The sequence below is a fragment of the Aquarana catesbeiana genome, linkage group LG01 (genome assembly GCF_042186555.1).
Source record: "Aquarana catesbeiana isolate 2022-GZ linkage group LG01, ASM4218655v1, whole genome shotgun sequence".
Classification (NCBI taxonomy): Eukaryota; Metazoa; Chordata; class Amphibia; order Anura; family Ranidae; genus Aquarana; species Aquarana catesbeiana.
In genome coordinates, this window is record NC_133324.1 from 765,659,278 (window position 1) to 765,673,804 (window position 14,527).

General features: G+C 43.6%; 1 protein-coding gene across 1 annotated transcript in view; it reads left to right on the forward strand.

Annotated features, from left to right (window-relative positions):
• ANXA10 (annexin A10) overlaps nt 1–6,985 on the forward strand; it is a 109,976-nt gene extending 102,991 nt beyond the window's left edge. The window contains exon 12 of the mRNA XM_073606111.1: nt 6,743–6,985. Within this exon, the coding sequence (XP_073462212.1) occupies nt 6,743–6,811 (69 nt within the window). The 3' untranslated portion in view covers nt 6,812–6,985. The remainder of the gene's footprint in view (nt 1–6,742) is intronic.
• Nucleotides 6,986–14,527: the final 7,542 nt, after the last annotated feature.

The window sequence follows — 14,527 nt, forward strand, 5'->3', positions numbered from 1 at the left end:
AGTCGCTATACCCCTGGTTGAACGTGCCATCACTGCTTCCAGAAGATCCAGGCCCCTAGTTCTAAAAGACTGATGGATGAACTAGATGATATAGGCCGCAGTTGTTCTAGCTGAAGCCCAATTCAGTTTGTTACTGCCAAAGTGCAGGTCGGCTGAGTGTCTAAAAAGGGAAGAAGCAGCTTGCAGGTATACCGACAGAATTTTGCCCATGTCCAGAGGATGAACTTCAGCGGACTCCTGGTCCTGAATGTTGTAAGGATGATCTCTTGGTCCTTATGGAACTTTGAGGTAATTTTTGTATTTGAGCTGAGTCTAGGAATAAGGACCATCCGGATCGGAACGAAGGACAGAAGAGGTTCTTTGTAATTTAGTGGCGCGACCTCCGAGACCCTCTTGGCCAAGGTAACAGCTACAAGGAAAGTTATTTTAGCCAAAAGGTCTCCAAATAGAAAAGCGGGGAAGGCCCCGTATTTACTGAGTTCAGTCAGTGAGTTGTGGACAAGAGGAAGATCCCAATTGGGGAGCCTTGGTTTAGTTTGAGGGCTGAGTTTTAACTCCCTACGGAATCACTGCTGGATAAAAGGGTGAACAGTCCACGAAGCACCGGAGAAGGCCGACAAAGCTGAGACTCGGACTCTTAGAGAGCTGATGGATAGAGACAAATAAAGAAAGCCGGAGATATCCTGAGCCTTGGATTTCTTCCTGATCTGCCCGAAGAATATGATAACTTGACCGATTTGGCCCATCTTCTTCTATAGACCTAACTCGTGCTCATCCCCGTAGAGCTCATGAGAGTGGAAATCATCCTTGACCTGCACCCGAATCGGACAAGGGTGCAGGACTGCCACTTGAGAAGGAAAGTCCGGCCCGAGAGGGAGATGCAACGGGTCCCGAAAGCTGAGCTGGCACAAGAGGGGAAACCAAGGTTTGCTTCCGCCAGTAAGGGGCTACTGCTACCATTTTGACTGCTTACGCATGAGGTCTCGAAAGGACCTGAGGATTATTAGGAGCTGTGGAAAGGTGTATGCCCTCTTGAAACTCAATTGATCTGTCAGGGCATCCATTCTGGAGGCCTAGCTGCCACGACCCCGAGTGTAACACTTCACCAGCTTGAAGTTACCTGGGAAGAGAATAGATCCACTTCAGGATTGACTCCCAAGGACAGAATCCACTTGAATGCCTGCCTGCGAAGAGACCACTCGTTAATGTCTTAACCGAATGCGCCATAAGAAATTCGCTCGGACGCTCTGGACCCTGGGGAAGTAGGCCGATGAAATGTTGTCTAGGCCCAAAACCTGAAGGGCTCGACCTCCCAGAATAGTGTGGAGCTTTGAGTGCCTCTATGACTCCTCACATAGGAGATTGCCATTGTGTTTTCCATCTTCATCCTTTTTTTTTTTTTAAATCTCTTTTGTCGAGTATAAGACATACAAACAGATAAACACCAGTACATCTACCACAGCACTGGGGTGTCGTCCATTCTTAATAATACTGATTCTCCCTTCTGGAGATGGGAGAAGTACTGAAGGGCACACTAGGCTTGCCGAAATTCCATAATATACTGGCCCGGGTTGAGAGAACACGTACCCTTGAGCAAGATCCGATCTGCAGAGGGCTCCCCAACTGGTACCGCTGGCATCGGACATGACCTTGACACGTAAGGTGGGGCAACAGAGTGGCAATTGGGCAGGTTTTGCGCTGAAGCCACCAGAAGAGGCTGCTCCTCATCATTGATGAATAGGTTGACTGTTGCCTCCTGATTTCTATTACTGCAGAAAACCTGACTGGAAAGGGAATAACCTCCGCAAGGACCACTTTACCATAGAGGTCGCGGAAACCGACGAGCCGATAGATTCTTGCACTATAGCCCTGAAGGGATTAGAGACCACAAAATTCTCTCCTGGATGACAGTGATCTTCCCCACTGGGAGAGAGATGGAGCCTGTAGCAAACTGGGCCCCAAAGAACATCTGGCGCTGGATAGGTGTCTTTTTCCTAGATTTAGGAGCCAACCGAAGCTGGTCAAGGTGGAGATTAACTGTTTCCTGTGAACCAGCAGCTGGACTTTGTCTTAGGACAGCAACAGGAGGACCTAGGAATAGTGATAAAGACGTACCCCTCTCCTTCTGATGAGGGCCATTATGGCCAGAGGAATTTTGCGAAGACTCAGGTGAGGTTATCAGCCCGAAAGGGAGGTAGAAGAACTGTCGATGGTCTTGACAACTTGGAGCCGGAGGTATTGAGAAACACGGAGGAAAGCATCTTTAAGTCAAATGAGATTAGCCAATCGCCTGTCCGTACAGATGGTCGACAGAGCCTATATTTGGATCTTCTGAATTTATATACTTGTTACTTAGATGTTACTTAGATCTAGCACTAGATGCCATAAATCGTTTAGCACTGTATAACGAAGAGGGGAAGGTATACCTCCTGGAGTTTTTCGTCCCTTGGGACATGTACCACTGCTCCCTGAGACCATAGTGAGTCCACGTAGGACAGTAACGTCTGCTTCTTCTCTTCCGACCGAGCTTAGCAGAGTGGAATAAATCTGGGTGGAGGAGTAACAGTGAAGGACCATTCGTTGCTTGAACAACCATTTTGACGACCCGTCGTGATTGAGGCCACCCAGGCGTGCCGGAAGAGGAGCAGACAAGCCCCCCTGCCCGAACTGTCTGGGCGGGCGTAACCTAAAAGAATTAGCCGGTTCACCACTACCGGACGCCTGGTTGTTGGTGGGTTTTTCGGAAGGGCACTTGCCCTCTACTCCAATTCTTACAGAAGCCCCGGCAGGCCTTTACAGCAAGCTTCTCTCAAGCGTTCGGCACCTTCTGTACTGGGGACTCTTCAGACCGAGACGGTGCCTCTCGTGGGAAAGGCGTAACCATAAGGCCCGTTGAACCGCAACTGAGGACCCTTTAGTCCAAGCCAACAGGGGGATCGGATTGACGCCAGCTCCAGCTCCCTAACCGCTGCACTTATGTGTTCTGAAACTCCATTTGAGAACAAAACCACGTTCTCTGTCCTGGTTTCCGTAGCCCTAGACATAGCTGCTAGAGCCAGGGCAGGTTTACAAGTCATATTGGCATACTCCTACGTCCTTCTTGAGGTCTTGATACATTTCTCTCAAGCCTGTCCAAAAGGACACAGCATCTTTTAAGGTAGAGTAACCTGTTTTTCCAGACGCAACAATGCTGCATCAATGAGGGGAGTGTTTTCCAGATACTTCGCTCTTTTACCTTGAAGGGATACAATCTGGAGGTTTTGAATGACATAGAAGTTCTCTTGTCCATCTTGCCCCACTACCCATTCTTTAACTCCGTAAAGAAAACAGAGAGAGAGAGAGAGTGTTCTTTCTCCAGGCGCTTAAAGAATTGGTTTGCTTAGCTGGGGGTGGAAGGATCTACCTACTTAAGGGCTTCCATAATCGCTTTGACTCGTGGAGGAACCCGAGAGACGTCAAGGCTTCCGACATATTCGTCCCCCCCTAAATCGCCAACCAAGGAATCTGGAGAAGCAGCGTAAGGATGGGAAGGACCCAGATCCTTTGGGCCACGTCAGCCAAGGAGCCAGGTAGAATATACAACTGGCTCAATGTGTGAGATGTATCCCATTTTCTTAGGGACTGCTGCATCACACATTTCACAAGAGACTCCGCACCATTGTTATCTGTCTCTTATTCCCAAAACTGCCCAGGCATAACACCGGTCACATAAAGACTTACCCTCGGGAACTCGTGTCCCATATCTCCAGCAGACTCTGTTATCCGAGCAGCTGTCATGGCGGTGGGTGCAGTGACTGGAGGAGGAATGGGAACGTCTCCTCTAGTTGAAGGAGGAATGGGAACATCTCCTCTAGTTGGAGGAGGAATGGGAACATCTCCTCTAGTTGGAGGAGGAATGGGAACATCTCCTCTAGTTGGAGGAGGAATGGGAACATCTCCTCTAGTTGGAGGAGGAATGGGAACATCTCCTCTAGTTGGAGGAGGAATGGGAACATCTCCTCTAGTTAGTTGGAGGAGGAATGGTAACATCTCCTCTAGTTGGAAGAGGAATGGGAACATCTCCCCTGCTGTTATAATGTTGTGGCCTGGCAAGGTCTCTGTCGTTCTGGATCACGACCTGAGAAGGCTGAAAAATAAAATGTGGGGAGGGGGAAGGCGAGACATGAATTTAATACGCCAATACTTTGCAACCGTAAGCTCAACCCCTCCCCTCACCTGCACGTACCATGTGCGTGAGGGCTGGCCACACGAAGGCGGAGACTTGTCCATAACCTTTGGACAAAACGTCAAGAGACGGACGGTCTGCAAAAGACCTGAAAATGCCAAAATGTACCAGAGCCAGCCAAAAAGAGCAAAAGATTATATAATCTTGCTTACCCCCTTTTTTTTTTTCTTTTTTTTTTTTTTTAATAGTAAAGAAATATACTTATACATTACTTCCATCTCTTTTTTCTCTTTTTTTTTTTGAAATACACTTATTTTATTTTTATTTTTATTTCATTATTTTTATTTATTATTTATTTTTTTTTTTTTTTAAGAAAAACGTTTCCCCTTGAGGGAGAAGGACTAGGCACTCTGAGGCATTCATCAGGAAAGACCAAGGCTGGAGGGGCTGGAGCTGCTACTGCTCACTGCCTGGGGAGATCCCATTTGACAGGAGCTAGCAGCCGTTTTCAAATCCCCCGCCTGTGACATCACCGCCCCCCCACCTCGCGCCTGCGCTGTGGGGAGGTAGCCGAATGGCGCCCGCACGGCCGCCGGGGTGCCCGTCAATCTGCGCATGCGCGAGCCAAGCCTCGCGCTGAGGCTCCGGCGCCTGCGCAATGACGGTGGCGGCCATGACTCGGAAGCGCTGCGGCGAGCTGGAACACAGAAGCGTTCCAATCGCCATGAGGGGTAGCTGGGGATACGGAAAGGCACTGGTAAAAGTGAAAACAGGGACTACAAACAAAAAACACATAGAAACGACTGCCATGAATATAGGAAGAAAAATAGAGTCGCAGACCTTGCCAGCCGTTGATGCGTCCATGTTCAGGCATACAGAGGCAACCTCCCCTCCACCAGTGGGGTATCTAGTGCCTTAAAAGCTTCTCGCCCGCCCGTGGCTGGGTCCTGAGCTGCACCGCGAAGTGGTATGCCAAATCCCAGAAATATCCAACCGGACGTGAACAGGAACAATCGTGTGTGTAGGTCCATTGGAGGAGGACAAAAAAGGAACACAGTCTATTCAGGTGAGCTCAATCTTATAGGGTATGGGGTCCTATAGCATTGGAGAGGAGGCGGGGTTAACCCACACGTAGGCTGCCATGGAGTCTGTCAGGAAAAAAGTTTTATCTCTACGTACACATTAAAGGAAGAGTGTCATTAGTAATCCAGATGTGGCTGGACTGATTGTGAGCATGTGTTTAGGGCCATTTCTGTCCCTCCAAAAAGTTGTTTAAACACTACCTACAGATTTAGTGAAGCAAAACTGCCATACAGGTTGGAGATATCTAATTGTGTAAGTGCATGCCACATCAAGCAATGTCTGCATTTTGGTAGTGTAATATCTGAGAAAGAAGGACATATAAAAAGATATAAGTGAATACAAGACTTTGTGTACAGTACATGTTTTTTCAAGGGTACAGTTTTTCTATTCAAAGTACGCAGTTTTTATATATATTAGGGAGTTTTTTTTTGTATAGAATGTAATATGTTATTGTATGTATTCTGGAATTTCTTTTTTTATGTGTGTTTCACGATGTGTTTGTAATGGAGAAAAACATTAATAAACAGAAATTGAAAAAAAAAAAAAGTATGCAGTTAGTTAAGAATTTATTACAAACACAGTAGAGGGAAACACCATCTGTAAATAACTTCAACGCTAACTCCACCATTCAGACCATGTTTCCTATTACACCCGTATTTACAATGTAACATAAAACATGGTCAACATGCACAGCCCCCCCACCCCCAAACTGGTTCGCACACTTAAAGGATTGTGCGGCTCTTCTCCCTGCTGGCTCCAGTCATATATGACACACGGCTACAATATTCATTCACAGGCATTCATGAATGAAAAAATGTCCCAGCTGCCATTGTAGCAGAGGGACTGTAGTTCTCAATTAAGCACAAGTGTGATGATGTCATGGCACTTGTAGTCCACAGGGGCGTAGATAAGGGGAGGATAGGGGGATTCAAACCACCCCCAGAGTGTCTGCAGCAGCTAGTGCTGACATCCACTGAGCATTGGAAAGCAGGAGCCACTCTTGATGTCTGACGGCGGTTTAGACAAATAATGGCTGTGTGTTGAGTTATTTTGAGGGGACAGCAAAGTTACACTGTACATGCTGTACACTCACCACTTTACATTGTAGCAAAGTGTCATTTGTCCCATGTAAATATATAATAAAATATTTACAAAAATATTGTAAGATATACTGTGAGTGTGTATGTATGTGTGTGTGTGTGTGTATGTGTGTGTATATGTGTATATATATATATATATATATATATATATATATATATATATATATATATATATATACACACATACACACTTACCTTTTGAAATGTCTTCAGAGATGCAGGGTCCTCTTTAGATGTCAGTGCTGCTCTCTGCATCATTGTATGTGTGTTCAGGGCACTGTTAGTAACTCAAAGGATGCCCTCAATCTTTATTTATAGGGGAATAAATACAAATATAAAAATATGAAAAATACTGTGATAATCATAACTGTTCTTAAACGTTTTTATTTTTTAGCATTATGCATCAGGACACTATGAAAAAGCCCTTCTTGCCATCTGTGCTGGAGACATACAGGACTACTGAAAATTAAATCCAAACTGGACAACATTTGTCAAAGCATTCTGAATCAAACAATGTTACTTTTAATAATTATTACAGCAGAAAAACTTTAATCAGACTATTAAGAGTGTAAATTGATTGTATTTCTGATAAAAAAACATAAAAATAAAAAAATAAATAAAAATAACATATAAGCAATTTATGCATTCTTTTATGTATTTATACTGCACTATATTTTTGTATGACTCTCTGCTATAGAAAAACAGCATTATCACATGCATAAGACTTTTTATTATTTCCCAGCAAATGTGTGCCCATTAATTTAGGTGGAATATTTTAAGTTAATTTTAGGTTAATTGCTTAAATATATAAATGTTCAAAAGTAGCAGTCTATCAGCTGTGGCTTTGTGTGCCAGTTGAAAGTATTCAAGATACAAGTAAATATTATTTAATTAATATCATCAAGGACAATTTTCCCATAGTCAGTATCTGATGCAAATTCAATAAAAATGAATGTGACTTTGTGAATAGAGTAAAACCCCCCAAAAACATGGTGCTGTTGTAAGTACTGATTAGATAACAAACAGAGGCAAATGTTAATAATTGTCTAGCTCTATAAACAAGAATCAGTGTACCACAAAAAAGACTACAAAGCTACTAGCTTTAGTAACTAGATAGGAAAGTATATTATAGCCCTACCCAGAAGGAGCCACTGCATAAAATGTCTCCGTATACCTGGAAATGACACACCTTGCTTGCCCAGGACTTACCAACAAACCTTGGGGTACTTCAAAGAATTTATTTGGAAAAAAACAGCCTGAGAGAAAACAATTGGTAATGCACCAACAGGCAAAACAATAGATTTGCCTAAAGCGAAAATTGGCTAAATACCTGTAATTTCCTATCTAGCAAAATATGACTAGTGAATAAAGACTATTTGAAACCGCTATACAGTCTCTCTCCTCACTGGTCAAGGTGACTAACATTCCTATTGGGACTGTTGATATTACTGTACTTCAAGAGCCCCACCATTGCTGGCCAATGAACTTACTCCACCTACCACTGACCCAGGGCCGTAGATAATGTTGTTCTGAGGGGGTTCAGCAGCAGGTACTAAGTAAAAGTCTTTGTAAATAAAACAAATTGCATCAAATGCATAAAGATTGGAAAAAGGAAAAGCCATGCATTGCTCATAGTAAGCAATGACATCCTTAATTCTATTTTCTCAGATCCTCTTGAAAATTTAACCTGATTTCAGTTTTGCCTTCTTCCAGTTTTTATGAATATTGACTAGTGAGGTTGGTTATTGTCCAGTCTAAGGCCTGGTACACACTGCCCGCTGGGCTGAATGAAAAAACCTGACAGATCACTGTACTAACACAAGCAGTGTTAGTACATCGATCCCCCCACCAGAACACAGCAGTCAGTGCTCTTAGCTAGGGATGAGCCCAATGTTCAAGTCGAACGTAAGTTCGACTCGAACATCGGGTGTTCGCCGAACAGCGAACAATATGTGGAGTTCGTGGCAAATTCGAAAGCTGCCGGAACACCGTTAAAGTCTATGGGACACAAACATGAAAAATCAAAAGTGCTCATTTTAAAGGCTTATATGCAAGTTATTGTCATAAAAGTGTTTGTGGACCCGGGTCCTGTCCCAGGGGACATGTATCAATGCAAAATTTTCTTTAAAACTGACGTTTTTTCAGGAGCAGTGATTTTTTTTAATGCTTAAAGTGAAACAATAACAATTAAATATTCCTGTAAATATTTTGCCTGGGGGTTGTCTATAGTATGCCTGTAAACTGGCGCATTTTTCCCGTGTTTAGAACAGTACCACAGCAAAATGACATTTCTAAAGGAAAAATTGGCATTTAAAACTGATCGCGGCTGTAATGAATTGTCGGTTCTCTGCGCTATAGATAAAATTCATTGAAAAAAAGAGCATGGGATCCCCCCCAGTCCTTTACCAGGCCCTTTGGGTCTGGTATGAATATTAAGGGGAACCCCGAACCAAAATTAAAAAGAAATTTGCAGACAAACAATATCCCAAAGTTTTAGTAAAACACAGAGAAGAGTAACCTAGCGCCAGTGGTAGGTCACCCAGAGAATGTAACAAACATATAAAATAGATGTATAGCCTGTACCATCCATTCAAAAATTATTAATGCATATACAGGGATGAAACAGGAAACTAGAAACTACAATAAACATAATAGTAATATCCCGTGCTGCTAGACAAACTGTAATTGGTGAAAACAGATCATACCAGGAAGCAACATATAAAATGTCCAGCGCTCAGGCTATTGTTGGAAAACAAAATACAACAAGTATAAAAGTTTATGGTTTTTAATGAACCAATAATGAGCCAGTGGTTAGCAATAGTCCAAAGTAACAATATTTACTGCAAAAAAAACAGGTTCAGAGGCTAGGCAAGTAAGAGGGCTCAGAGCTGCCTCATATGGTGAAGACCTTGGCGCCATGAGGAATAACCGGGCTGAAGTAGAAGTGAAGTGGCCGCCGTGTGGAGATGTGTAGCTCCGCCGTGCGGAGAACAGCCTGGCCGGAGCTGTGTGTCGATGGAGGATGACGTCAGCACAGGGGAGCCGCTGTAGCGTCTGAGAAGTAAAACGGAACCGCTGCTAGGCTGGGACGTGTCTCCACAGAGGTGAAGTCTCATCAGTGAGACCTGGTGACACTGCGCTGAGGTCGGAACTGACACTGAGAGGCCCTCTGACGGGGGAATTGGTGGCGGCAGGCTGATGGAGCTCACATCAGCCTGACCTGCCTGGGGAGATGGCCAACAGTCATATGAAAAAATGGATATTGCAATGGGTAAAAAAATATAATAAAAATAAAATAATTGAATCAATGGATGTAAAAGCGAAGCTGCCCCACCCAGATGGGGTAGTGAAGATGGTGAATTTGCAGGAAATGCTTGCTGGTGAAAAAAGCAGCTTCACAAAAAAAAAAAAAATGTGAATAGGACTATGACAAAGCGCTCATGCGCGAAACGCGTCGTCAAGGCAACCTCTCTCCCCCCCCTACATGGCAGAGGCCCCAGCTTGAGTTCTTCACTGCGATTTTTCATCCATTCACATTTTTTTTTTTTTTGTGAAGCCGCTTTTTTCACCAGCAAGCATTTCCTGCAAATTCACCATCTTCACTACCCCATCTGGGTGGGGCAGCTTCGCTTTTACATCCATTGATTCAATTATTTTATTTTTATTATATTTTTTTACCCATTGCAATATCCATTTTTTCATATGACTGTTGGCCATCTCCCCAGGCAGGTCAGGCTGATGTGAGCTCCATCAGCCTGCCGCCACCAATTCCCCCGTCAGAGGGCCTCTCAGTGTCAGTTCCGACCTCAGCGCAGTGTCACCAGGTCTCACTGATGAGACTTCACCTCTGTGGAGACACGTCCCAGCCTAGCAGCGGTTCCGTTTTACTTCTCAGACGCTACAGCGGCTCCCCTGTGCTGACGTCATCCTCCATCGACACACAGCTCCGGCCAGGCTGTTCTCCGCACGGCGGAGCTACACATCTCCACACGGCGGCCACTTCACTTCTACTTCAGCCCGGTTATTCCTCATGGCGCCAAGGTCTTCACCATATGAGGCAGCTCTGAGCCCTCTTACCTGCCTAGCCTCTGAACCTGGTTTTTTTGCAGTAAATATTGTTACTTTGGACTATTGCTAACCACTGGCTCATTATTGGTTCATTAAAAACCATAAACTTTTATACTTGTTGTATTTTGTTTTCCAACAATAGCCTGAGCGCTGGACATTTTATATGTTGCTTCCAAAGTTTTAGTAGATGAAGCATGTGCCCTATATTTCAAAGGTAAACCCGCTAGAACAGAAAAAAATGAGATTGATCATTCTACCCGATTTATCACCACCTTCCATTTCCAAAACAGAAAGATGGAAAATATAATGAGTAAGCACTGGAGTATTTAACTACAGGATCCTCTCCTCAAAACTATTCTCCCTACGAAACTAAGAGTTACCTACCGCAAAGCTCCGAACTTAAAAAACAAAATTGCCCCTAGTAAATTATCAACTACACCATCTATCCATACTACAGACCATCCTACCACTCTTATACCTCAAGTTGGCATGTATCAATGCAAAAAGACATTGTGTAAAACCTGTTCCTTTATCATACATGGACAAAAGTCCTTCTAATCTAAGGGCAATCAGTTGGACCAATTTTACAATTGCTCTTCTGATTTTGTGGTGTATGGCCTTACTTGCTCCTGCGGTCTCATTTATGTTGGCTGAACGATCTGCCCTCTTAGACAGCGTTTTGGCCAACACCGCAGATTAATAGAGGGTGGTAAGGACATGCACAGCGTTCCGTGACATTTTGCGGAATTCCATAAAAAATCCACCACGGTTCTCCGGGTTTGGGTTATTGAACAAATCCCCAAATCTTTTACTGCAGCGGAACGTTTTAAAAAACTTTGCGCTAGGGAGACGTTTTGGATCTATACTCTCGATGTTCTTTCGCATGGTGGCCTTAACAAGAGTATAGAGATAGCTACTGTTTTATAAGTTCTCACTGATCAGATGTTTCCTTGACTCTCGATATCTATATATATATATATATATATATATATATATATATCATCCCTTAATCCCTTATCATTTACTACATTTTCCACTACATTTTTTAACTATTCAATTATTGTCTTCACCACAGGTTCCTCACATATGTGTGTATATGTGTATGTGCGGATATATGTAGATTGTCCCTTTACATTTATGTGTGGGGGCGGCGGGTTCGCTACCCTGTAAGTATTACTATTCCTTCCCCTTTGCCCATTTCCTTTCCTTCCCCCCTCCTTTTCTTTGTTCCCCCCTCCTTTTTCTTCTTTCCCCCCTACCCCCCCCCCTTTCCCCTACCCCCTTCTCTTTTTTTCTTTTTCTTCCCCCCCACCTTTCCTTCCCCACATGTATTATGCTTGTCTTGGCGGCCTTTGCACATGTGGTTCGCATCCTCCCACATGCGTTTGGACATACTGTTTTTGATGATAATATGCCATATATCCACTTTTTATTACTTTTAACTACCATTTTAACAATCTTATTCATTCCCAATGTATTGATATTTATATTATAACATTATCATGCTCCACAATTATTACACCTACACACATATATATATCTTATATGTGACCTCTTTTGCCCATCCATGTTTCATTTGTGGCCAATGCACATTTTATCTGTGGCTAATGCATGTTTTATTGATCTAATTGTATAATCTTGTTTATCTCCCTTTTTATTTTTTTATACATTCCACATTCATGATATGTTATTGCCTGTTTTAGCCATGCACCTATAGAATAACGTATCTGGATTGGTTCAGTTACATTCCCCATAACATGTTATGTAGTGTTCCGTCCTTCTGAGTGCCATTATTTTTACCTATGTGTGTTTATTATTCCTCCTTTTGGCCCCGCCCCTTGATTGATTATAAAATGTCACTGCCCAGCATTGCTCCCCCATGCTTGACAAAGGAGTGCCGCTATTCCTTCCATCGATAGCGAGCTAAGTCAGAAACGCGTCGCACAGTAGTGACGTCACAGCCCGGCGCCACTGTGTTTGCCATTCAAGCCTCGCTTTAGCTCTGATCACACGGCCGTGTCATCTTCCTATCACGGATGCTGGACGAGGCTCTGCTCTACACTGCTACACAGCTGAAGACCGGTTCTGACGCCTTGATCTCCCCTTTCCCGGAACCCACACCATTTCTGACGGCTCCCCTGTGATCTTCTCTTTTTGGTGTGTTTTTGGACTACCATGTCAGCTTACTGCAGCCCACCACCAGTGGACAAGATGTGATGTCAGTACACACGGATTTGCTGCTACCTGTAGTCCCCTCTTTCTCCTGCTGGAGATGTACCTGAACTCAACATTTCAGCTCTGCATGTGAGTGGATATTGATTTTTATCAATAAATTGTGTTTGATACATACTCAGTGGCACCCTTTTTCTTTGTGTTTTCTTCCAGTACATTGGACTTGGCTTCCGGTCCTTTTGGTGGCTGCCTTGATAGACTGACCTTCCACTTATATATATGATTTATATATGTTTATGTGGATTCTGCCCTTGTACTTATAGGAACAGTTGACTGAGGTACTTTGTACTGCGCCTTTTTTACTTGTATAATTGTTTGAACCGTACCAGGCCACATGCCCTCAACATGGGGAGGGTGCTTTGGGATAGACCCCAAAGCATCTTGTCCCCATGTTGATGGGGACAAGGGCCTCATCCCCACAACCCTTGCCATATGGTTGTTGGGGTCTGCGGGCGGGGTGTTATATACACATATGTGTTATTGCTTTTTTATAACAGTCACTGTTATATTTGTGTATCTAGTGCACTACAGTTTCATTTAGTAGTTGCATTAATTGTATAAGGTTTTTCATTTTTCATTTTGATAGATTTATTTATCGTACACATTTATTGAGCTTATAGCGCTACACTTTTAATTTTTTGTTGTTTTCTTACCCTGAGTCTACGGGTGTGTTGGCTGCTGCTCCGGTGCTCTCCCCCCTTTTTTCAGCACAGCGCTGTACTTATCCTTTCCATCACCTACAGTATAGCTACCTGAAGACAAGTGCTTGTGTGCATCTTCTGATCCTATTAATAGAACAGGCAGGCTCTTGAAGTATTTACAGTTAGTGTACTATGTACCCTGCACAGTTCCACCTACAGTATTGCTACCTGAAGACAAGTGCTTGTGTTCTTCTTCTGATCCTATTAATAGCACAGGCAGGCTCTTGAAGTATTTACAGTTAGTGTACTGTGTACCCTGCACAGTTGCACCTACAGTATTGCTACCTGAAGACAAGTGTTTGTGTTCTTCTGATCATATTAATAGCACAGGCAGGCTCTTGAAGTGATTACAGTTAGTGTACTGTGTACCCTGCACAGTTGCACCTATAGCTACCTGAAGACAAGTGCATGTGTGCTTCTTCTGATCCTATTAATAGCACAGGCAGGCTCTTGGAGTATTTACAGTTAGTGTACTGTGTATCCTGCACAGTTGCACCTACAGTATAGCTACCTGAAGACAAGTGCTTGTGTTCTTCTTCTGATCCTATTAATAGCACAGGCAGGCTCTTGAAGTATTTACAGTTAGTGTCCTGTTTACCCTGCACAGTTGCACCTTTAGCTACCTGAAGTCAAGTGTTTGTGTGCTTCTTCTGATCCTATTAATAGCACAGGCAGGCTCTTGAAGTATTTACAGTTAGTGTACTGTGTACCCTGCACAGTTGAACTTACAGTATAGCTACCTGAAGACAAGTGTTTGTGTTCTTCTGATCATATTAATAGCACAGGCAGGCTCTTGAAGTGATTACAGTTAGTGTACTGTGTACCCTGCACAGTTGCACCTATAGCTACCTGAAGACAAGTGCATGTGTGCTTCTTCTGATCCTATTAATAGCACAGGCAGGCTCTTGGAGTATTTACAGTTAGTGTACTGTGTATCCTGCACAGTTGCACCTACAGTATAGCTACCTGAAGACAAGTGCTTGTGTTCTTCTTCTGATCCTATTAATAGCACAGGCAGGCTCTTGAAGTATTTACAGTTAGTGTCCTGTTTACCCTGCACAGTTGCACCTTTAGCTACCTGAAGTCAAGTGTTTGTGTGCTTCTTCTGATCCTATTAATAGCACAGGCAGGCTCTTGAAGTATTTACAGTTAGTGTACTGTGTACCCTGCACAGTTGA